Consider the following 26,198-nt stretch of genomic DNA (forward strand, 5'->3'; position numbering starts at 1 on the left):
TCGGGACCCCGAGCATTAGGATTTGGTTGAGGCTACTTAAGCTTGAAGTAACCTTTTAAGAAATAAAAAGAACGTTCTCTACGTTCTCTTTCCCTCTAAGTTCCATTTCCGTCTCCCGATCGCACTTTCGAAGGTAACTTGAGTTCTAGGACTCGGATTCAAGCGAGGATCAAGGCATAGCGATCCTAGGGAAGATTGGAAGATTAGAAGCTTTTTAGCCGGAGGATTTAGTTGGAAACGACTCAATTGGAGGTAATTCAAGTTTTAAGTTTTTAAAATTTTTAAGCTTGAATTGGATTTTGTGTTTTGATGAGTTTTTGATAGATTTGAGACTTGGGTTTTGTTTGTTTTGGATCATGGGGATGTTTGGGAACTCAAATCTTAGGCCTCGGGATCATTCCTACTACCCGGTTTAGTGGGATTTGATGTCTCAGAGGTTAGGTTTTGGTTCCAGGATTGGTTTTAGAACTTGAACTTAATGGATCATCGTTTATGGTTGTGACTAGGTTATCATTAGAGGCTTGGAATTGGGATCGTGCTTGTGGCTCGTTTATTGGTAACCTATGCTTGGACCAAAGGTAAGAAAACTGCACCTCATATGTGACATGCATGGTTATTCTTGATGCATGTTGGATGTTTAAATATGAGATTGTTCAGAGCTTGAGCCTCTGTGTGTATGCATGATCTTAATTGTGTTAGTAATTGTTAAGTAAGAATGCAGAATGCCCTGTATTTGGATATTAGACATATGATATATGTTGGGTAGCATTGCTTACTTGTGCATGGCCCTGATCACTCAGATTTGGCATTGGTCGTGTGTTACCGACCTGGGAGCCAATAACGGCATAAGCGTCCTGAACGCAGGGTCGATAAAAGATTAGATCTAATCAACATTCTGCATCAGATGACTCAACAAGAGCATTAATGCCGGACAGACCTCAAGTTCGATGAAAACTAAAAGCGCTTTTGTGACTTACCCATCAGTCACTCATCTGTTTAAGTTAGTGACTTACCCATCAGTCACTCATCTGTTTAAGTTAGTGACTACCCATCAGTCACTCATCTGTATAAGTTAGTGACTGCCCGTCAGTCACTCATCTGTTTAAGTTAGTGACTACCCATCAGTCACTCATCTGTTTAAGTTAGTGACTACCCATCAGTTACTCATCTGATTAGAGCCATTGCAGGGAAGCCCAGGTAATGGTTTCGTTACACGGCTATGGGCACCAAGCCCCATAGTGACTTGCTTGTCAGTCACTCAGTATGGTTAACAGAACCTCAAAGTGATATTAACTCATCTGTTCAAAGCTATAAGCTCTGTATGATCATTCTGATCATCATGTGCATGGCTTTGGGTGTTGAGCCCGTAGTGACTTGCTTGTTGATCACTCAGTATGGTTTACCAGAACCTCTAGTGTTAAATCACTCATGTGATTAGGATCGAATTGATAGCCATCCAATCAGGAGGGCAAGATTTCTTATCCTCGATTCCCCAGCATTGTTTGAATTTATTTGTATGCTTGAATAAATCTATGTTTGCTAGGCATGCTAGATATGATTTGATATCATGATATGATTGCGCATGAGCATATTGAGTTTTCTTGCTGGGCTTCGGCTCACGGGTGTTATGTGGTACAGGTAAAGGCAACAGAAAGCTGGACCATCCTTGAGTTGGAAAGCTTAGGTGACGATGTGTACATATGTAGCTGCTCGACCACCATGGCCGAGGTTTTGAGAGGAACTAGGGTTAAACCTTATTTTGCTGCTTAGATCGGTTGGTTGTAAATATTTTCTTGTAATAGACCTCTAAATTATATTTTTTGGGATCCCAATGTATATAATAGACGTTCTAATGAAATGTTATATCTTAACCAAAAGTTTTAATCCCTATACCGCTAATCATACTTAGTTACACGATTTTGGCCAAATGACTCAATTAGTTAGTTTAGCACTGTTTACAAGGTACACCGCAACGGTCCCTGGAGTTTAGGGCATTAAATCTTGGTATCAGAGCTTGCCAAGGTTTATGGTTCCTGAAGACAAGCTGGACATGTACACTCGTCACTGAAGATAGCTTCACTCAGGGAATGGTAACTATTTCTGTAGTTATGTGCATAACTGCTTAGATAGAATGTAAATGCTTTACCTGCACATTGTGTTAGGGAGCATGAGATTCTAATAGAGCCTGGCTCTTGACTATATGATTATATGCTCCGTGAATATATATATGAATGTGATTATATGATTACCTGCTCCATGAATATATAATTATAATATTTGCATGCTGGAGTTGGAGGCATGGTATGAATGTTGGAAGAGCAGAGATTATGATTGATGTATGAATACCATGGGCATGTTTTTTTTAGCACTGCAGGTGGTTAATGATTGTGGTGTGGTAAGATTGTTCCCGTGGGGAAAGCTCTTGATATGTTCATCATGATTAATGGGTCAAGTTATTGACTGCAGATTCAATCAGCAGGTTTATATCCAAGGCAGATAATGAGGCCTGGTGGTGGTTATAATGAGGATGGGAGCTACAGCCAGGGTGTTAGTTCTTCATCTGCTCCTATGAATTTTCAGTAGATAGTCACAGATTTGCAATCAAGATTGCAGAGGCATGAGGAAGAGATTAGGAGTTTGAAGCAACAGCAGAATCTGTTGGGAAGCACCTCTTCCTTTGTTGTGCCAAGAGTGGCACTAGCTTTGGCTCAGCCTAGGGTTGAGAACAGATGGGAATTTCTCTATGGAAGATTCCAGGAGTATTACCCTCCAGTTTTCGAGGGAGGCCTAGATCCATTTATAGCTGAGCAATGGATGGGCATGATCAGTTCCATTCTTGATAGTATGGGGCTGGAAGGTCACGATAAGGTGGCTTGTTCGACATTTGTATTGCGGGATGATGCCCGGACGTGGTGGGAAGTGATATCCCAGACACGAGATATAGCTGTGATGGATTGGAAAGAGTTTAGGCAGTTGTTTAATGAAAAGTATTATTGTGATGTAGCTAAGACAGCTAAGATGAATGAGTTTCTAAATCTCGTTCAGGGTAAGGCATCAGTAATCGAGTATGTTAACAGATTTGATGGGTTGGTCAAGTTTGCTTTAGATATGGTACCCACAGATGTGGCTCGAAAAGAAAGGTTTGTTGAGGGATTGAATCCTGGAATAGCCCGGGGCATTAGAGTTGCCCCAATGTATGAAATTTCTACCTATGCTCAGATGGTGGAGAAGGCTCTTGCTGTTGAGAGCATAATAAATGAGAAGAAGAGTGCCAGAGAGCACGAAGCTCAGATAGTGGGATCTCCACTTATTGGAGAAAGTAAGAATGAAAGCTGGAAGAAAATTTATCCAATCTGCACTCGGTGCAAGAAGCGTCATCCGGGAGAATGCCGAGCAAAGGCATGTTTCGCATGTGGTATGGTTGGGAATATTGTGAAGAATTGCCTTGTGCTAAGAGAGGATTAGGAAAAGGGGATGGACAGCTCGACTCCTGTTCGAGTGTTCATTCCGAGGTGGTCAGAGTTCGGGACTGAGACTAGCTCTTCAGGGGTGGTAGGTTAGTTCTCTAGTTCTGATTTTGTATCATGCTGGCTAGTTTTGGTACCATGCTGTTTCTTTGTTGGTTGTGTATATAGAGAAGCATAAAGTTAGTATGTAGATCATATGGTTATGTTATGATGAAAAAAAAAATGATACTTGATAGCCATCCAATCAGGAGGGCAGGATTTCTTATCCTCGATTCCCTAGCATTGTTTGAATTTATTTGTATGCTTGAATAAAGCTATGTTTGCTAGGCATGCCAGATATGATTTGATATCATGATATGATTGTGCATGAGCATATTGAGTTTTCTTGCTGGGCTTCGGCTCACGGGTGCTATGTGGTGCAGGTAAAGGCAAAAGAAAGCTGGACCATCCTTAAGTTGGAGAGCTTAGGTGACGATGTGTACATATGCAGCTGCTCGACCACCACAGCCGAGGTTTGAAGAGGAACTAGGGATAAATCCTGTTTTTCCGCTTAGATCGGTTGGTTGTAAATATTTTCTTGTAATAGACCTCTAAATTATATTTTTTGGGACCCCAATGTATATAATAGACGTTCTAATGAAACGTTATATCTTAACCAAAAATTTTAGTCACTAAACCGCTAATCATACTTAGTTACATGATTTTGGCCAAATGACTCGATTAGCGAGTTTAGCACTATTTACAAGGCACACCATAACGATCCCTGGAGTTTAAGGCGTTATAGCCAACAACCTGGTCTTCACTGAAGGAGGTAAATCATCTACTTACCTGTCGTTTGGTTTCATTTAGCTTTTCTATTAATTCTTTAGAACTTTGGTGTCGTTCAGGTCCATGGCATCGACCAGACCCCACTCCAGAAATGGAGATAAGGGCAGCAGCCCTGGCCAGCATGACAGACATTGAAAAGAGTGTCAAAAATCTGGTCACGGAGAACCACCTAAGGCTGGTCAGCCTTCTTGCACCTCACCAGGATGTGAGGGAATCGACAATGGGAAGTGCTGTTGGGGGAGAAATTCCCAGGTAGCACCAGGATGTCTCACAACCCCCGAGGAGAAAGGCTGCAGGAGTGACCATCAAGGAACCTTCCAACACTCCGCGAGTAGCTACTGTCCCTGCCCAACAGGGGAAAGGTAAGCAGAAACTTCCTGCACACACCGAGCCCATACTTGAGTCCTCGGATGAGAATGGTACTAACTTCTCACTCTTAGATAGTATGCCTATTCATTGTCATTTATTTGACGGGGAAGACAACTTTAAATATGCGATTAGTTTAAATTTAGACTTCTTCATAGCAGAAAGTGAATGTAGCAGTAGTACAATAGATAATGTAACGACCAGTAGTTGTAGTGATGGCTGTCGTATACCACAACAAATTTAACAATGATTTTTCTTTCAATACTTCCAATTATTTTAGTATAATAGCAAGCACAGGTCAAACCCGCGAGGACTATCGTTCACTTTATTATTCAATAATTAACACTAAAACTTAAAATGGGGATTTAGATTTTGAACTCAAAATTAAATTACATAAACTAAAAAGCAAATAAAAATTGATATTACGATATTAAGAAACAGTTAAGGGTTAATCTCCACCCTCAACAATCATTCCTAATCACTAATAATAAATATTATTCAAATTTCTCAATTAAACTATTAACCTCGCAGATAACGCTAAAGCAGACAATTATCCCATTCTCCCTATTATAAGTAATCAAGGCGAAGCGCTCAATAATTAACTCTTTTAGCTAAGCAATAAATCTATGAAGCATACAATCTATTTAACTTAGATAAAGCATTAAGTCCTATGAAGACAAGTTAATCTAGGCAATAAATTAATGAAGTATATAATTCATTTAACCTAGGTTCTATTTTTCATCACAATCAACAACTCTTTATACATCACTATGAATTGCAATTTATCACATACACTTAGAATTCTAAACTATTAGGTGAGTAGTAATTCTAAGATGACAATTGAATAATAAAAAACCTTAATTAGTTTGTCACCTAACAAGAAATCAAAAAATTCATAACATTCAATTGGACAAATAGAAACAATTTAATATGGAGAGAAATTAAAGAATAATACTCATTATCAACAATAAAGAATTCATGTCTTGGGTTTTGAATCAACCCTTAACCTACTCCATAATAGTAATCATAATCACAAACATAATTATAATTAAGATTAAAGAGATTAAGGGAAGAAAAGAAACTAGATTGATGAACAATAGTGTTGTAGTCTTGTATTCTTCTCTCCAGCCCTTTCTGAGTCTTTTTCTCTCCTAAACCGTAATAAAAACCTCCCAAATTAACCCTAATAAATCTTTTATAGTCTCCTTTAAATTAAATTTAAAATGTAAATAAAAATCTAAGAACAGCGTCGCAGGTCGCGACCTGAAAAATGCGTGGCACAACCCAAAACAAAATATGTGCAGAAATTGGTCACACAGGCAGCGACCCAACTCACTTTTCTTCACAGTAGGCAGCGACCTGTCTGGAACAGAAAATATGAAATGTCAATTCCAACTAAAGGGTCGCGGCCTGAATTTTATAGGCCGCGACCTATCTTCAATTTCTTCATTTCTCGACCTTAGAAGGATTGTACACTTCTGCTACTTCAACATTTCAATCTCGAAAGCCTAGAATGCTTCAAAAACCTCATTTTAACCTTATCTAGTGAGTCTTTTACAACCTATGATTCAAAAACTACACTTTCCATCAAAATGTCAGATTTATCATCATAAAATGCAATGTAGAAAATATGTTTAAAGTCACGAAACTAAGTTAAAACTACTAAAAATGCTATCATAACACCATCTAAGCATGAAAAAACTTAACAAATATTAATATAAAAATGACCTTATCAAATTCCCCCACACTTGAATTTTGCTAGTCCCTTAGCAAAACACAAATATAACAAAACTAAAAATGAAAATAATACAAACTAATCTTGACTCACTAAACAAAGTCTTGTCAAAAGCTTGAATGTCTTTGAGAATCACACAAATAAGTAATGCCAAAACAAATCAGATTTTCATGCTCTTTAGAATTTCAACTCCATATGTAATTCACCATTTGATTTTCAAAAATAATTTACTAAGCACTTAAGCACAACACCAACTCAAATGCATCAAATTTAATCCATACTTGCCAAATCATTTTCTTTTAAATCAGTCCCTATATACCAAAATGTTTTTCAATGAAAAATATCCATTCCATAGACATTAGCCAATCATTCTGCACTAATATAAACACACACTGATAAAAAAAATCAAAAGGTCTTTATATGCTTGTAATGTAAGGCTAAGGTTAAAGGTAGTTGAGAAAGATACATTTAAGCTCAAATCACACCATAGCATACATCAATTCCATTCTTTGAACTTGCCCCAAATTTTCCCATACAATTCAAGAAATACCTATTTTTTCTTACTCTTCTTTCTATAATGATCTCACTATTTCCCCCACGCTTATACTTCTGCAAAATTTGTATAAATGCATTTTTTTTTCATTGCAAATCATCATTTTTTTTCTTTTGTTTTTTTTCCTTCTTTTTTTTTAATAATATTTCAGTGAGAGAAATAGAGATCATACACAAATTACAACCAAATAAATAACCCACAAGTATTTCCCTTTTTTTTACAAACCATCCCACAAAATAAAAAGTCATATATATAACCATGGTGCAATGGGTTACAAAAAAGAAATATTTTTTTAATGAGGTATAGGGTCAAAAATTTTGGTTCATAGAAGAAAAGTAACAGTCATCATGGCTCAACACATGGGAAACTAGGGATTATCATATAATAGGTTGGCTTGAACAGCTCAAACGATCCAAAGAACTGCGTTAATCATCTTCCTAATCATGTGTACTTATGACTTCGCCTCAAACAATTGATCAACGATTTCTAGAGTGGTTGGGACTTCAATTTTTTTTTCAACAAGCATAAATCTTTTCCAATACATTTAAGTGGTGAATTCAATCGTGCATAGAGTGAAAAACAACATAAATCAAAATAGCAATTCACATAGGGTTCAAGCACACAAATCATACAAAAGTCCTCATTTTCTAACATCACTTTAAGCACAATTCAAAGTTTCATCATCAACCAATGCTTTCAACAAGGCCAACACAACTGAACTAAAATTAAAGACAGACACTAAATAGAACGAAAATAACAGAAAATTAACAACAACATAACAAAATAGAAAATAAAATAAATAAAAATAAAACAGTTGTTTTTCCTTTCCCCACACTTAAACAATACATTGTCCTCAATGAAAATAAAACGAAAGATTAGGAAAAGAAAACTCCCTCAAGTACGCTTTGTTTAAAGTTGTTAGCTTGACTGAATGCCACTCTCAAGATCTTTATGTTGGGTATTTCAATGAAGTCTCCTTCCCTTTGATCTTACCAGGAGAATCAAACACATTGAATTTGATAACTTCACCATCAAATTCCATTGTCAGTGTTCCTGCTCTAACATCCAGCTTTGTATTTGTTGTCATCAAGAATGGCCTCCCAAATAAAACTGGTGTCGGATTGGGTATTGATGCATCCCCCATTTCAAGTATATAGAAATCTGCTGGAAAGACAAGTCCATCAACCTTTACCAACACATCTTCAACTAACCCTAAAGGATAAACATTAGTGCAATTTGCCAGCTGAACTGAAGCATATTTGTAGCATATTTGTAGCAATTGCATTGATTAAATCTTCAGTGGAAGGTTTGGCACTTGGTGGTGGAGCAGCTTGTGGTGCTTGCGATGGTTTGGGTACAAAATTCTGTTGAGACCGTTGTTGAAAAGTGAAACCAGGTGGTCTCGCAGGTGTAGACTGTGGAGCAACTTGTTGCTGATTCCCATAACGAAGATTTGGATGATCACGCCAGTCAGGATTATAAGTTTGTGGAAAAGGTTCATAGTACATCTGACGTAATTGACCAGGGAAATTTCCTACAGCATTAACACCCTCAGTTTCTCCCTCAAATAAAGTAGGGCAAGTATCAATAGCATGCCCCACAACCTGATAGATTCCACATGGCTGCACCTGTTGGCCTAAAGCAAGTTGTTGTACCACTGCAGTTAATTGAGCCAATTGTTGACCAAGATGATTAGCATTAGAGGTGCTCACTTCATTAGATAATTTGGGTGGCGGAGTAGGATCTTGGCGAATGCCAAACTATTGTGAATTAGCAGCCATATTAGAAATCAAGCTTCTGGCTGCAGCAGGGGTCTTATCAACTAGTGCACCCCTACTGGCTGCATCAATCATACTCCTATCCAATGATTTTAATCCTTCATAAAAGTACTGGATGAGGAGTTGTTCACTTATCTGATGATGAGGGTAACTAGCACACAACCGCTTAAATCTCTCTCAATATCCATACAAAGACTCTCCTATATATTGCCTTATACCACAGATCTCTTTCCTGATGCTTCCAACTTTAGATGTTGGAAAATATTGTTCTAGGAACATAGTCTTCATACCATTCCATGTTTCAACAGTACCAGGTTGAAGATAGTACAACCACTCTTTAGCTGCATCCTTCAGGGAGAAAGGAAAAGCTCGCAGCCTAATTTGTTCTTCAGTCACTGAAGCAGGTTTCATACTAGAACATACAATATGAAACTCCTTCAATAAGTGGATGAGGCTCGACTTCAGCTCAAAGCCTACATCCAATGGTGGATACTGGATGCAAAGCGGTTGTTGGTCCAGATCGGGCGTTGCTAACTCTTTCAATGTCCTTTGCTGGGCCATTGTTCTATAGGATCGAACTGAATGGTCAGAATTAGATTCATTGTTAGACGGTAATGGCACTTTAACCGGAATAACTTGTGGAGCAAGACATTGAAAGAGTGGATTATCGGTGATAGTCCTTGAAGAATGAGAAGCTGATGATAACTCAAGATATTGTTTAAGCCTAAATAACCTTTCTTGGGTATCGTCTTCACCAGACATATACACCTAAAATTTTTGACCGCGGGGAATTCTGACCGTGAGTACCGGTTGGCGCCTCTCGGAGGAGATGGTCGCCAAGCATGCTAAAGAGATCAAGGCGGTCGAGGAAAGGCTCACCGAGCAGCACAAGGTGGTCGAGGCCAAGCATGCTGAGGAGTTGCGAGTAGTTGAGGTTAAGATCGCCAATCTCGAGGAGGAACTGAAGAAGAAGGAGGAGTCAGTTGCTGGAATCACTGCCTCCAAGGAGAGGTATAAGGAGGCCTCGCTAATAAACTATCGAGAAGCCAACAAACTTCAAACGGAGTTGGAGATCAGCCGTAAAGAAACTGCCGACCTCGAGGAGACCAACGCCCGCAACCTAGAGAAGTAAGAGGGAACGGCGTTCCAATGCTTCTATATGTTTTGGAAAAGCAACCCCAAGGCAGACTTTACCTATCTGTCAGACCATATAAGGAAGGCTAAGCTGGAAAAGTGTATTGCTCACCTAGAAGAGGATGAGAAGGCTCAGGGATCCCCTAAGATATCTTTGGCAATAGGCATTGAGATTCTGGGGCCACAATCGACTAGCAGCCACAAGAGCTTCAGCAGGATCCTTCTGCTGCTTCATAATAATAATTTTTTTTTTTAATTTTAATTTGTAACTTAAGACACACGAACTACGGTTCGTGATGCCAAGAAAATTTATTTTATTGCTTTTCCTTTTAATCGACAATTACATCCAAGCAGCAACAGAAACTTATCATAGCACTTTGTTTTGATTTAACAAAATTTAAATAAAATTTTGAAAAATACTCTAAGTACCGTAGCATGCTTTCCCTTATTTTGCTCGTGTGTTTACATATACTTGTTGATATGCTTTGCTTACTTAGGACCTTATATGCCCCCCAAGTGATTGAGGAGTTTAAGGTCCTCGGTCACTTGCCTTGACCAAGACCTGTTTGAACATTACTACTCGTAATAAATACTTATAAAAATGATAATAGAGTAAAACAACACACATAATGGGCAAATACTTGTAATAAATACAATAATTTGCAAGAATAACTGGCTACGCACAGTTCCTTTTATTTCTCTTAATAATTGGACAATCGTGTCTGTACGAGTGATCAAAAATTTGATCTTACACTTATAAGCGATTAGTCATATAGCTGACTAACCCTTGTTCATAAACTTGTAAAAAAATGAAATTAATACAAGCCAATTCATTAAAAAGAACTGTTTATTGATAATACTTGCGCAGGTGTTCTCCATTTCAATAACAAGGAATGAGATTTCCATTCAGGCGAGCAAGTTTATAGGTGCCTGGTTGAATGACTTCTTAGTTTTGGTATGGCCCTTCCTAGTTAGGTCCAAGCACTCCAGCAACTTAATCACAGGTGTTGAGGAAAAATATTCTAAGTACCAGATCTCCCACATTAAACTTTCTTTCGTGTACTTTAGAGTTGAAATACCGAGCGACCTTTTGCTGGTAAGCTGTTACTTGGAGTTGAGATTGCTCGTGCCTTTCATCGACCAAATCCAGAGATTACATCAATAACTGACTATTAACATCTTTATTGTATGCCAACCTTCGATGCGATGGTGGATGTAATTCAACAGGCAACATAGCTTCATACCCATAGGCCAAGGAAAATAGAGTATGTACTGTTGGTGTTCGGTGGGATGTTCTATATGACCAAAGGACTTCAGGTAACTGTTTTAGCCATGCTCCCTTTGCTTCTTCGAGCCTTTTCTTCATTGTATCCTTCAGTGTCTTGTTGACAGCCTCAACCTATCCATTTTCCTGTGGATGAGCTACTGAAGAAAAACTCTTTATAATCCCGTGCTTATTGCAAAAATATGAGAATAGATCGCTGTCAAACTGTGTGACATTATCTGAGACAATTTTTCTTGGCATCCCATAGCGACACACAATGTTCTTGACCACAAAATTCAGAACCATCTTGGTCGTTATTGTTGTAAGTGGCTCAACTTCGGCCTACTCTGTGAAGTAATCAACAGCAACCATGGCATACTTGATGTTGCCTTTTCCCGTGGACAAAGACCTGATCAAATCTATCCCCCATACTGCGAATGGCCAAGGGCTTTGCATCTGTTTTAGCTCATTAGGGGCTGCTCAAGGTATCTTGGAGAATCTTTGGCACTTGTCGCACTTTTGAACAGAATCCACATAGTCTTCATTCACCATTGGCCAGAAGTATCCCTGCCTTAGGATCTTTTTGATAAAATCTGCCCCCCAGCATGATCCTCGCAGAAACCTTCATGGACTTCTCGCATTAATTCTTTGACTTTTTCCTTTGTAACACACCTTAAGAGTGGCATTGAGTAACCCCTTCTGTATAAAATTTTGTCGACCAGGATGAACCGAGCCGATTGCCTCTGGAGGGCTCTTGCTTTGATTACCTGCTAGAGAGTATATTTTTCAAATTGTGCCAACAAATCTTTTGCTTTGTTTAAATAAGCAACCATCTTCAGGCCGTGAGCTTGATATTCTCCAGTAATTTTATTAACCACTAACTAGAAGTCACTATAGATTTCAAGCGACTTTATGTTCATATCCTTGGCTAATCTTAATCCTGTGAGCAAAGCTTCATACTCGGCTTCGTTATTGGACGTTGTGAGGTCGAATCTGATTGCGCAGTGGAATCGATGTCCTTCAGGCGTGACTAAAATCACACCTGCTCCAGCATGTGCTCGTTAGAAGAGCCATCTACAAAAAACTTCCAAGAGGGAGTTTGGCTTTGAGGTTTAGGCTCTTCTGTCGGCTCAATGTCTTGGAGCCCAGTAAGTTCTGCGACAAAATCTGTTAGATCTTGTCCCTTCACAACAACTCGTGGTAAGTAAGAAATATCGAACTGTCCAAGTTCAACAACCCATTTCAATAATCGACCAGTGACTTCCGGTTTCTGCAGGACTTGTAGTAGTGGCTGGTCGGTGGGTACTGCGATGAAAAGAGCTTGGAATTATTGTCGCAACTTTCTGGAGGCTAAGATCAAGCAATAGGCTAGTTTCTCTATGGGCGTATATCGTAGTTCTGCCCTTATTAGCCTCTTGCTTATATAATACACAGCTTTTTTCATATGTTCCTCCTCTCTTACCAGGACAGCACTAGCATCATATTCTGTGACTGCCAAATAGATGAACAAAGTTTCCTTTTCAAACAGCTTGGATAAAATCGGTGGTTGCGACATATGAGAATTTAGGGCCTGGAAAGCCTGCTCGCACTTTTTCGTCCACTCAAATTTCTTATTACCCCTAAGAAGATTAAAAAATGGAATCCACTTGTCCGTAGATTTGGAGATAAATCTACTTAAAGTGGCAATCCTCCTGGTTAAGCTTTGAACATCTTTTATCTTTGTTTGAGACTTCATCTTAACTAGGGCCTTTATTTTATTAGGATTAGCTTTGATACCTCATGTTGACGGTGAAATCTCGTCAACGAAATTAGATCGGAAAACTCAAAGGTAAGTCAGGTGATGTTTATATAAGAACTGTGAATAAACTTTAAGGAAAGGTAAACACAGATAAATGATAGAGCAAGCCTTGGTATATTTCTCAACAACCTTTTCTTACAATGAATTTTCCAACCCCCTCCCATGTGGGAGAAGGGTCCTTTTTATAGTAGGCTCTGATGGCCTGGGATACATGGTGGTCCAGGAGACCAAGTGGTACATAAGTACTCTGGCAGGATAGTGGCTTCAGAGGTTGGGGTTGTACATCCAGCACTGGAGTAGGTGTCAGGAGAATGCCTCCACTACTTGTCTGTACCCATGTCTGATGAGTGGTGGCAGGCGTAGTGGCGCAGGAGGTAGCAGTGTCGGCTCTGACCTATGGCCGTAGACGTACGGACCATGACTCTGGTCCCAGCAGTCCCACTGGCACTGGTATCCGTACTCAGTACTAGGTCGTACAAATGTGTCCCATTCGACTCGTACTGGAGCCTCTAAGCATAGGGGTCTCAAGGTGTAAGGAATGGGACCTTGGGCATGTGTTATGGTCCCAGCGTGAGGTGGAGATCTTGGATCCTTGGCATGAGATTCCTTAAGCCTCCTGAGGTCACTCATGAGTCCGGTTGATAGGCATGTGGCCTTGGTGGACGTCTAAGGATGCGTGGCGAGACGCCCTCCTTGCGACCTCCTTGGTGACTCGGCTCCCTAGCTGCTCACGAGGCTCCTCTCCTCTTATGAGGCCACGCGAGGCCCTACATGGCAAGGCCATGCGTCACGAGGCTTCCTTCCACATGCGTGGCCATGCGATGGTGCGGTTCGCTCGGGGGGCGAAGGGGGCGCGCGCATCATGGCCCTCGCTCGGACGTGAGGCGGCGCGCGCGTATCAAGGGGCTCGCTCGGACGTGAGGCGGGCGCACCAAGGGCCTCGCTCGGACGCGAGGCGGGGGCTCACTCAGACGCAAGGCACGCGTGTCAGGGGCCTCGTGAGGCGGGCGCACCAGGGGCCTCGCTCGGATGTGAGGCGAGCGCACCAGGGGCCTCGCTCGGACGTGAGGCGCGCGCGTCAGGGGCCTCGCTCGGATGCGAGGCGCGCACGTCAGGGGCCTCGCGAGGCAGGCGCACCAGGGGTCTTGCTCGGACGCGAGGCGAACGCACCAGGGGCCTCGCTCGGACGCGAGGTGGGGGGCTCGCTCGGACGCGAGGCGGGGGGCTCGCTCGGACGCAAGACGTGTGCAACAGGGGCCTCGCTCGGACGCGAGGCGTGCGCGCGTCAGGGGCCTCGCTCGGATGCAAGGCGGGGGCTCACTCGGACGCGAGGTGTGCGCATCAGGGGCCTCGCTCGGATGCGAGGCGAGCGCACCAGGGGCCTCACTCGATCGCGAGGCGGGGGCTCGCTCGGACGCAAGACGTGCGCATCAGGGGCCTCGCTCGGACGCGAGGCCACGCGAGGCCGATGCTACAGGGGCGTGAGTTTGGGTACCCGGGGGCGTTTCGCAGGGCTTGGTTCTTTTATGGGCATGGGATATTGGGCATCCACAAAGGCCACACTTCATGGCCCACTAAGTGATGCTTCCCTTGGGAAAATCTCCCGGTCTCACAAGACTTATAGGCCTGATAGTGTGACTAAGTGACCTTTAGCCTTGTATTTTCACCACGTACTAGGGATTTTTTTCCTGGGTGGATTTTTGGCATCCACACTTGCCCCCCAGTCTACAGGGAGGTCTTTAGGCGTCCTTGTAGACTCTTCTCATCCTTTTTGTCACTCTCTTATTCTCCTTCTTTTTCTCTCTCTTTTTTTTTATTTTTTTATTATATTTATCACGTTCAAGGTCCTTTGGAACCCACGTGAAAGGGGGTTCGGTAGATCTCTCTTTGGTGCACCTTGATCGTATCTATAAGGATATGTTGACCCCTTGGGTTCTAGTTATCCTTTTATATATTTTTGCGCGCGCTTGTTATATCTTGCGAGAAGCATCCTTCTCGTCATTAGGCATAGTACTGTTTTTGCAAGCGTCTTCTTTGAGACCCTTTTTGCAAGCGTCTTCTTTGAGACCCTTTTTGCAAGCGTCTTCTTTGAGACCCTTTTTGGAAGCGTCTACTTTGAGACCCTTTTTGATAGCGTCTACTTTGGAGACCCTTTTTGGAGGCGTCTACTTTGGAGACCCTTTTTGGAGGCGTCTACTTTGGGGACCCTTTTTGGAGGTGTCTACGTTGGAGACCCTTTTTGGAGGTGTCTACTTTAGAGACCCTTTTTGAAGGCGTTTGCTTTTGAGGTGGTTTCCCCTCAGGTGGGGACTTTAACGGCTAGAGGGTCTTCGTTCGATCTCCAACTTGGCCAGCGACCCCTCTAGCACGATGCCCCCCTTCTATATGGAATCCCCAGACATATTGGGAGTATGGCCACTGGAGGAAGGTTCGCTTTCTTCGACCTGGAAGTTCTTATGGCCCTCTTCCACACGTATGTAACTCTGTGCTCTCTCTCGAAGTCGTCCAAATCTGGAACTTCCCTTTTGAGCATGTTACTCCATAACTTGCTTCCTGGACGAACTCCGGCTGTAATAGCCATCTTGAGCTCCGCTTTGTTTAAATCTCCCACCTTTGTTGCTTCTATATTGAACCTATGGATGTAGTCCCTCAAACTTTCATTTTCGCCTTGTTTTATGTTAGCGAGGTTGGTAGTCGGCATGACGTAGTCACAGGCTGCATGGTGCTGCTGAAGGAATTCATTAGAGAGTTGCTCCCATGATTTGATTGTTCCTGGCCTTAACCTCTTGAACCACTTGTACGCCACTCCTTTAAGCGTAACGACGAAGCAATGACACTTTGCCCTATTGTTGACCCCTCTTAACCTCATCAAGTTATTGAAGGAGTCTAAGTGATATTTTGGGTCTGTAGTTCCCTCGTACGGGGTCATGCGTGGCTCTCTAAAGCCAGTGGGCATTTGCTCAGCCTGAATCTCCCTTGTGAAGGGTGAATCACGGTCGATTTCTTCGTCATCCATGTGCCCCCCAAGTGTAGTGGTGATCTTGCATCGAGGGCTTCGCATTTTGGTGTCTAGTCCCCTCCTCTTTTTGCATAAGGAGTTTTGCGGGTTCTCGGGCTGGTCCCTTGCCTTGGTTGTGTCCCTCGGGGGATCCACGGGGGGTACATCTCTTACTTCTGACCTCTCTCCACGGGGCTCTTTTCTTAGGCCAGGGGGTGCTTCTTTTGAGGGGACCTCGGCCTCATTCTTACGACCATCCCCTTCCCTCCGCCTTTGCTCCTGGGGACATTTCGTTGGCCTAGGTCCCCCTGGTACTTTGCCTGGGGGGTTTTACTGGTGGAAATTTGGGTCCTCCCATCGTCTACAGGGACAGTGCTTTCCCCTTTTTCATGCCCCTTCCCTTTACGCTTAGGGAGGGGTGTGTTTGACTTCCCTTGCAGTAGGTCGTCTAAAACCTCCTGCATGTTCTCTATCATGGTTTCCAGCCTTCGAGTCTTTTTATGCAACTCGTGAATCTCATCCTTGTAGAAGTGCGTCCTTGAGCTGGCACTTACCGAGCGTACCCCGGGACCCTTGCATGGCCAGTGCGTCGAGGGACCGGGGTCCTGGTGGCCTGAGCGCAGGGTTAACCAGGGCCGGTTAAGTGGATACACTAGTGGCTCTGAATGACCTCCGTCGGGCTGGATAGCTGGGGACGATGCTTCCCTCTCCTCCCCTAGGGGAAGAGGTTCTTCCGGCCCACCTCCATGCCCGGGCGGAGGGGAGTCTTTCTTGGAGGCCCTTCGCTCTACTTCGTCTCGGTGAGCCTCAACCTCTTGTATTTGCCGTAGGCGTTTTGAACGTCTTAGCATCTTTCTTTTTTGGAAGTGATGGAAGAACACTGGCTTGATGCTTGTTCTTCCCACAGACAGCGCCAAACTGTTGACGGTGAAATCTCGTCAACGAAATTAGATCGGAAAACTCAAAGGTAAGTCAGGTGATGTCTATATAAGAACTGTGAATAAACTTTAAGGAAAGGTAAACACAGATAAATGATAGAGCAAGCCTTGGTATATTTCTCAACAACCTTTTCTTACAATGAATTTTCCAACCCCCTCCCATGTGGGAGAAGGGTCCTTTTTATAGTAGGCTCTGATGGCCTGGGAAACATGGTGGTCCAGGAGACCAAGTGGTACATAAGTACTCTGGCAGGATAGTGGCTTCAGAGGTTGGGGTTGTACATCCAGCACTGGAGCAGGTGTCTGGAGAATGCCTCCACTACTTGTCTGTACCCATGTTTGATGAGTGGTGGCAGGCGTAGTGGCGCAGGAGGTAGCAGTGTCGGCTCTGACCTATGGCCGTAGACGTATGGACCATGACTCTGGTCCCAGCAGTCCCACTGGCACTGGTATCCGTACTCAGTACTAGGTCGTACAAATGTGTCCCATTCGACTCGTACTGGAGCCTCTAAGCATAGGGGTCTCAAGGTGTAAGGAATGGGACCTTGGGCATGTGTTATGGTCCCAGCGTGAGGTGGAGATCTTGGATCCTTGGCATGAGATTCCTTAAGCCTCCCGAGGTCACTCATGAGTCCGGTTGATAGGCATGTGGCCTTGGTGGACGTCTAAGGATGCGTGGCGAGACGCCCTCCTTGCGACCCCCTTGGTGACTCGGCTCCCTAGCTGCTCACGAGGCTCCTATCCTCTTATGAGGCCACGCGAGGCCCTACATGGCAAGGCCATGCGTCACGAGGCTTCCTTCCTCATGCGTGGCCATGAGATGGTGCGGTTCGCTCGGGGGGCGAAGGGGGCGCGCGCATCATGGCCCTCGCTCGGACGCGAGGCGGCGCGCGCGTATCAAGGGGCTCGCTCGGACGCGAGGCGGGCGCACCAAGGGCCTCGTTCGGACGCGAGGCGGGGCTCACTCAGACGCAAGGCGCGCGCGTCAGGGGCCTCGTGAGGCGGGCGCACCAGGGGCCTCGTGAGGACGTGAGGCGCGCGCGCGTCAGGGGCCTCGCTCGGATGCGAGGCGCGCGCGTCAGGGGCCTCGCGATGCAGGCGCACCAGGGGCCTTGCTCGGACGCGAGGCGAACGCACCAGGGGCCTCGCTCGGACGCGAGGCGGGGGGCTCGCTCGGACGCAAGACGTGTGCAGCAGGGGCCTCGCTCGGACGCGAGGCGTGCGCGCGTCAGGGGCATCGCTCGGATGCGAGGCGGGGGCTCGCTCGGACGCGAGGTGTGCGCATCAGGGGCCTCGCTCGGATGCGAGGCGAGTGCACCAGGGGCCTCACTCGGTCGCGAGGCGGGGGCTCGCTCGGACGCAAGACGTGCGCATCAGGGGCCTCGCTCGGACGCGAGGCCGATGCTGCTGGGGCGTGAGTTTGGGTACCCGGGGGCGTTTCGCGGGGCTTGGTTCTTTTATGGGTATGGGATATTGGGCATCCACAAAGGCCACACTTCATGGCCCACTAAGTGATGCATCCCTTGGGAAAATCTCCCGATCTCACAAGACTTATAGGTCTGGGCCTGATAGTGTGACTAAGTGACCTTTAGCCTTGTATTTTCACCACGTACTAGGGATTTTTTTCCTGGGTAGATTATTGGCATCCACACCTCATGAGTTCACTATAAATCCCAAGAATTTCCCTGATCCAACTCCGAAGGAACACTTAAGGGGATTCAACTTCATCTTATATTTGTTTAAGACGTTGAAGCACTCTTGTAGGTCCCCCGATGTATTCTTCTGCCTTCTTCGTCTTAACCAGCATGTCATCAACATATACCTCCATGTTTACACCGATCATCTCTTTGAACATGTGATTTTCCTATTTATGTGGAAAGTAGATGACAGAATAACAGTGGTAAAGAGAAAAAGATTCCTCATAAAGTTGTTCGGTACTTCTCGATCACCCCAAGATTGAAGAGGCTCTACAATTCTAGAGATTTAGTAGAAGGCATGCGGTGGCATTATTCTAAGAGGCCCAAAGATGATGGTGTGCTTAGGGAACCTTCAGATTGTGAAGAATGGAAACAAATTGATAACCTTTATCTGTCTTTCACTGCCGAACCAAGAAATTTAAAATTGGGATTGGCTACGGTTGAATTCAACCCATTTGGTAATATAAACTTACTCTTTGCGATAAAGATTTAATTCTTATCATAATAGATGATCATTTGTAGATTAGTCTAAATCCTTAGAAGTCATGATTGGATCTTTTGATTAACTCGTTAAGGTTTCTTAGTATAATGAGGCTATTGACTTTTCTTTTGGAAATTCAATATAATGAATGGCTGGGAACATGATTTATGTAAAACATCCTTTTCTACTAACTTTTGCAAACGACTACTAATCGTTACTTATTTAGAAAAATACCACAATTGTTCAAACGGTTCAATGGGGCCTTATGAAAACATGCATTATGGGCTCATTTGTTGAAAGTAAAATATAAACTCTTTCATGCAACCTTAAAATAAAATAGTAAGGTCCCACTGAGAATATAATTAGCATAACAATCTCTAAAAACGTTCATTGGTATTTTTAGATTGTTTTCCGTTCATCTGCACCCCAAAACATACATATTTAGACCCCGGAATGCCCCACATCACCATGCATGCCAAATAGAACCTAACATCTACCTGAAAGGGGGAAAAGTAAGAGTTTGAGCTAAAAGCTCGGTAAGGAAGTACCAACAAAGAAGAAAAGTAAAACCATAAAAGCATAAGCAAAATTCTTTACATACTATTCTTATATCAAACATTATCATCATAAAGCATAATCATACACATAAGAATATTTGTAACATAAGCATAATCGTGCATCATAAAATCATAGTAATAAACATAAGTTTATATGCAACATAACCTTAACATAAATCACAAGATCATATTCATAAATATATAACATAAGCATTAAAATACATCATATGGTCATGGCACCCCTATTGTCCATGTCACTTCATGTGAAAACATAACCATAACAACGTAAGTCATAATCACAACATAAGATTATTTGTGACATAAGCATAATCGTTTATCATAAGATCATAAACATAAACATAAACATAAACATGAGATTATATAAAACATAAGCATTAACATACAACATATGATCATGGTACCCCTATTTTCCATGTCATATAAGCATACGCATACAACATAAGATCATGGCACCCCATATTGTCCAAGGTCACGTGTGACTCTCCTTTTGGTCACTTACATGGCACCCTTGTTATCCATGTTTTACCTAGCACCCCTATTGTGAAGACTTTAGGCATGTCTGCCTTTAATAATGTTGCAGCACTACGTTAAGCAAACACAAAAAAATTCATACATATTTCATAACTAGAGTCCATTCATAAACAAAATAGAAATCTAGCTAACTTCCTTACCTCAGTCCAAGCTTACAAAATGTTAGATGACTTTCACAAAGAGTATAGAAAGCCAATCAAATACTTGTCTTAATATCAAATAAAATTAAACACACCTTTCAAATATACCCCTCGTGTGCATGGGCCATGCACACGTGGCACAAGTTGTACCACAACTTAAACATACAACAAATTCACCTAAAATCATAAAAGAATAATATCAATTGTACTAGTTAATCCTCAATGTTTTCATAACAAGAATCAAGCTTTTGATTAAATGATGTATAATTGAATGTAAAAATAAGTTTGCAGGTAACATGCATACGTAGGAGGGTTCTTAAAACTCGCTTCAAAGTTGGTAAATATTATTCTTTTACTTCTTGTCAATTTCATAAAATTCAGCAAGCATACATAATTTACCAACTTGATTATTACCATATTACTTATTTAAAATCATAAAATTCCACTTACAAATCTTATTACAAAAGTTATTTTATTAATATATCATTTAGCTATAATTGTACCAAATAATAATTTCATTTATTATTTAATGTCCATGAAATGTGACAATATTATAATTTCCCATAAAATAATAATTTGGAAAAATAAATTATTTTCATAAAAGTATTATTTCTAATTTGGCAGAATTAAATAAATAGTACTAAAGAAAATGTTACATAAATCAACCCTTTAAAGAAAAATAAAATTTCCATGTCACAAAATTCATTATTTTATAATTACTTAAAGGTTGGTAGAAGGACTAATATTACTCACATTTTTTAATAAACCAATTTCTAAAAATCTTTTACAAACAGTTTTTCTCAATCTTTAAACAATAAAAATCTGCATGTATATTATTGAAGAAAATACATTATTAAAGTGTGAAAATTCACATTTTAGTTATATTACTTCTAAAATATGAATTTTAAGACATAAATTGTGCATCTTTTAAAAAACATTGACAAATTAACATTACATATAAACCAAACTTATTAACCTAGCATGTTTCTATAATTTCTTGCATTAAAAAAATACAATTAGCATGCACCAATTATTAAATCATTTGAAGAACACAAACCTCAAAACAAAGCTTTGGAAGAATACACAATCAAAATTATACAAACTAAATCATGTTACATTTTTTACAATAAAATACATCAACTCATCATGCTTATCGTTGACCACGATTTTGGCCAACTGTGAGTAGACGCAAAAACAACAATAATCCTAATAGCCTTGAACAGGAAATAAACTACACGACCAATTTTATAGTGATTCAGCCCTAGTTTATTGGTAATAGCCTAATCCACTTTGAGTTGTGATATATGAACTTATACTTAAGATCAGATAAACCTGAGCCAACTGAGTTTCTTAAGAATAAGTCAAAAAATACAATGTTACTCTCTGTAAGTTCTCTGAGAAAATGTCCCAAGAATTCTCCCAGTAAAAGTTCAAAAAGTCCCCTCCAATGATGCCATGAGCTCTTTAATTATAAGCTCATGGATCGTACATGAAATGTCTCTCGTTTTGACGGAGTCCTTGGTTGTTCTAACCAATTTTAATTAATAAAATAATAAACAAATTCAGATTACAACAATATGGCTATTACTTCGGGATATCTGATAGATTCGCGCGGTAGTTATAGGAAATTCAAGTTGTAGTTGTTACTGAGATTTGTAAAAAAGTCACTGGGAAGCTAACTCTTGAGACTCTGACATACCCGATAGGCTAAATCTTCCTTTTAATGTAGCTGGTCAGGTGAACCTCCGTTCTGATGTTGCTGGTCGAGTAACCCTCCCTTTTGATGTTGTTGGTCGGGTAAGGCACTCCCTATCCAGATAAATTCATACATGGTCAAGTAAATCACCTCCTGACTAGATAAAACCATCTTTTGGCCAATGTTCTTCCGACCAGTGAAATGAAGACTTTGTAGGTCATCTTCTAATCCTTACACTTCCCTTGGCCAATACGTTCATTGGCCATTATTATGCCACTTGATGACCATGCATTGCCACGTGTCACTTTTGATTGCCACGTCATTGAAGTGAAATTTTGGGGATAACATTTGCCCCCCAAGTTTATTATATGATTTTCTCATATGATAAACTATTTCACAGAGTGGTAGTTATTCTGGTCGTCCAAAAGCATAATAAAAATCCGACTAGTTAAATCCCAAAAATTAAGTAACTAATTAGAGATTGAGCGAATACCACAACAATTACCTCGACATGATGACCCACAAGAAAATTTAATAATTTTCTTGTCTCAAAATTCCAAATATGACCTTTTTCATTCTCTCGCCTTTTTCAAATAGACCTACGATTGAACTTCTCAGTCCATGAAAAAGGTAGTTATCAGTTTCCCAAATGGTGGGATAATGAGATAATGGGAGAGAGGATATACTAGGAGTTGAAGGGTAATTGAGGGTTTCCCTCTTTCCCTATAAATAAACCCACACATGCCTAGCCTTCTCAAGCCAAAAAATATATCACAAAAACGCATCCCCTTGTTGTGGCCGATTCTCCCTCAAGGCTTCCAAGAGTGCCCCATTTTCTTCAAGTAACTCAAAGGCAACTCTCAAGAAATCAAAGTCTCTTCCATCCATTTGGGTGAGTTTTCTCTTCTTAATATTGACCTTTAAGAATTTTGAAGCTTTCAATTTTTGCACACATTTTGCTAAAACGTGTGGTGGGCGAAACCCTCTTTTGGGAATGCTCTATTTGGAATTTTTGTTATGAATCTTTTGAAGGATATTACTTTTGTGGCTATTTTAATGTAGTTTAGGCTTTGGGTTAGCAAATTTTACTTCAAATTTCAATAAATTTTAGAGAAAAATTTCCCATCTTCAAACATACATTCGGGTTCATGGGTTTGTATGAACTCTTGGAGTTTTCATGAAAATTTTGAAATTCCCCTTTTTGATGAAGTATAAAGCAAATGAACTCTCAAAGACTGTCTTTTTCGTCTAAAGAAAATTCTTCCTCGATCAGCTTTATACTTCCTTCACGAAGAGTAGTTCCTTAAAGGCAACGTCAACTCTAACCAATCAGGGTGAAAAGGTCCAATCGTCTCCCTCGGGGTCAATATCCCCATTTAGCTCATAGAACAACACAAAAGATAGTGGAATGAGTGCCTTTTGTGGGAGAAAATTTATTAGAAGAAACAGACACTGAAGCCTCTTCAAAACCTCCTTGCCAAGTTAAAAAAACTGGTAAACCCAAGAGAAAGGCTACCCAGACGTTTGCCACAGAAATCCAACAATCTGCTACACTCAAACCGAGGAAAGAAGAAGATCGCGTGCCTTCATGGTTCGTAGCAAAGGCTTCTAAGCTGAACTCCAAAATGCTCGATAGACACATTCAGACTTTGGGCCTTGGAGGAGTGAATGTTGTGTGTCTGCACCCAAACCAGAGAGCCAATAATCCTTGTGGAGCCTATTGTGCCTGGTCTAGGTATCACATTTATGCAGGAGCAACTATCACTTTGCATTCTTTCTTTTGATCAATAGCGGATTACTTTAACGTTTCTCCCTTCCAGATTGCTCCAAACGGGATACAAGCCCTATCTTCTCTATACATTCTCTACCACTTCAAGGGTTGGAGCTCACCTACCCTTCATGAGGTACACTATTTGTTCGATTTTCGGACCAATCCAAGCAACAAGAATACAAGTTTCTCTACCTTTTTCATAGGCAGAAATAGGTTAAGTAACTTCACAGTATTGCCCATAAATCAAATCCTGGAAATTATTATATGGAATACTTTCTTACTCCAGACATTAAAGCAAACGGCCTTGCTTTTACGCATGCGGGCCCTTTTTATCAACCTCTCCTAACCAAGGAAATGCATTCTCGGGCAGAGGATCTTGCTAAGATGCCCATTGAGGAGAAGGATGTTGAGCGGTTGGTAACCTTGGAGAATCTTCAATTGGAGGGGTTGTTATAGAACAACCAAGACATTACTGTGGGCAGCACTACTGATGAAGCAAACACAACTGACCAGTCAAATGTAGATACTGAAGTAGTTACCGACCAGTTCTCTCCTGAACCATCTCCTCTGCCACGCCGACCAGGTGATCTTATCATTAGAGAACCTTTTCTTGAAAATCCTCACCGACCCCCGTTCCCTACCAGACTTGGAAATGGCAAAAGTATTGAGCTCCTCAGAGAAGATAGGTCATTGTCAGAAGACAAGGACAATATTTTTGATGAAATTCTGAACTTAGGTTTTTCTACTAATAGTACCCATAGTTACTTTTTGAGAATGATTGTGATGAAATTCTGTAGAATTTTTATTTACTTATGTTTATTTCTCGTTTCCACTAACCAGGTTTTTGCTTTACTTTTATGCAGATCCAGACATTATCAAGCAGTTAAACACTCCCTCTGCCCAAAAGAGGAAGACTGGTGAAGGTAGTAGCTTAAATCCTCCAAGCAAGGTTGTGAGGACTACACCGCCCAACCAGGGGAGACCGTCTGACCAGTTAGTCACTATCCCACGCTTGACTCCTCCATCTATTTCACCTTCTGCCAGCCTACAAACTATCTGGTCAACCAGCTTAAGTGAACCCTTTTGCATTGCTGATGAGTATGGAAAAGAGTTACCGGACCACACTCTTCACCACACAATGACAACACAGACCTATGAGACTCTACCCCGACAAATCGTTGAAGTTGTCCTTCACAAAGGCCTCGCTGAAATAATGACTGTAAGCATCTTATCATAAAAAGCACTCACTTTCTTATCAATTGTTCTTATTTTGAATACTTTTCTGATTATATATTCTAGGGACTCATCACTATTAGTCATGCTCAGCATCGAGCAGTTGACTATGAGGAGCTGGTCAAGGTCTTGAATGATCAATTGGTGGAAGCCCAGACAAAGATTGATATTCTGACTAAGTCTGAGAAAGATCTCCAAGAAAAGACTGAGCAGGCAGAGAAAGCAGTTACTGACTGGGACAGATCTCTCAAAGAGTTCGCTGATGAGAACAACAAGAAAATTCAGGCCAACAAGAGGTTGACCGATCAGCTGGTTGAGAAAACTCAAGAGAATGAGGAGCTGAAACAAGACAAAGAAAATAATCTTATCGTTACGAAGAAATCTGCTTCAACTGGTTCTATCAGATATGGAAGTTAAAGAAGCCTCTTAACCACAACTTTCACTTTGAAGAGGCAAGGACCAAAGAGCTTGCCAAATGTGAAGCCAAGGTCATCGAGGAGGCAAATCTCCCAGCTGGCACTATGCCTGCTTCTCTTGCTCTATCATTTCGACCAGAGGATGTTCCAGCCAATAGTTTACTTGTTTTCTTTATACTTTTGTTGAGACAACCACCGCTTATCAACTTTGATAGTTTGCTCGTACGGCCGAGCTATTTGACATTTACTCTTTACTTTTCTTAAAACATTCTATGTCTTTTGTGAATAGTAAAGTCTCTTTGATTTATGCCTTATATTTTCGCATGAGTACTTAGTTTTCTACTTGAAAATTATAGACATTTCATAAGTCCTTCCTAAGTAAACTTTCTCACACTCTTATTGCTCCAACATTTTATTAGCATAACATGTATTTTCACACGAATATCTGCTTCAAACTTTGAAACTTGAAAAATTCCAAGTTACTTAGGCTTTGTTAAACAAGTTAGCTTAATGGCCCTTTTTGACTTCAAAAATTTACAAGTCAGCCTAAAAACAAATATATTAACTCGTGCTCTCATTGCCTATGTTGAACTATATACCAGTATACCCTATGAGCCCCCAAGTGATCGAAGGTTAAAGGTCCTTGGTCACTTGCTACTTGATCGAATCTTTTCGAGCAATTGTTACTCATAAAACACATTGAATATAAAGAAAATATCTGAGCAGTTGAACACTGCTAGAATACCTGACTAGTTAAACACTGTCAGTCTGCCTGGCCAGGTGAATACCAGTCAGT

General features: G+C 41.5%; 1 protein-coding gene across 4 annotated transcripts in view; it reads left to right on the top strand.

The window, feature by feature from the left end:
• The window catches only part of LOC133818936 (uncharacterized), a 43,924-nt gene extending 18,215 nt beyond the window's left edge, over window positions 1-25,709 (top strand). For 2 of the 4 annotated variants that reach the window (XM_062252051.1, XM_062252052.1), the window contains 3 exons: window positions 3,890-3,979; window positions 24,617-24,972; window positions 25,053-25,709. In XM_062252051.1, coding sequence (XP_062108035.1) covers window positions 3,952-3,979; window positions 24,617-24,972; window positions 25,053-25,403 — 735 coding nt within the window. In that variant the 5' untranslated portion in view covers window positions 3,890-3,951 and the 3' untranslated portion in view covers window positions 25,404-25,709. Of the gene's footprint in view, window positions 1-209; window positions 579-1,638; window positions 3,557-3,889; window positions 3,980-24,616; window positions 24,973-25,052 lie in introns of those variants that run through there. The other 2 variants (XM_062252055.1, XM_062252053.1) reach the window with 2 other exon arrangements.
• The last annotated feature ends 489 nt before the right edge of the window (window positions 25,710-26,198 follow it).

The sequence above is a fragment of the Humulus lupulus genome, chromosome 2, assembly GCF_963169125.1.
Source record: "Humulus lupulus chromosome 2, drHumLupu1.1, whole genome shotgun sequence".
Classification (NCBI taxonomy): Eukaryota; Viridiplantae; Streptophyta; class Magnoliopsida; order Rosales; family Cannabaceae; genus Humulus; species Humulus lupulus.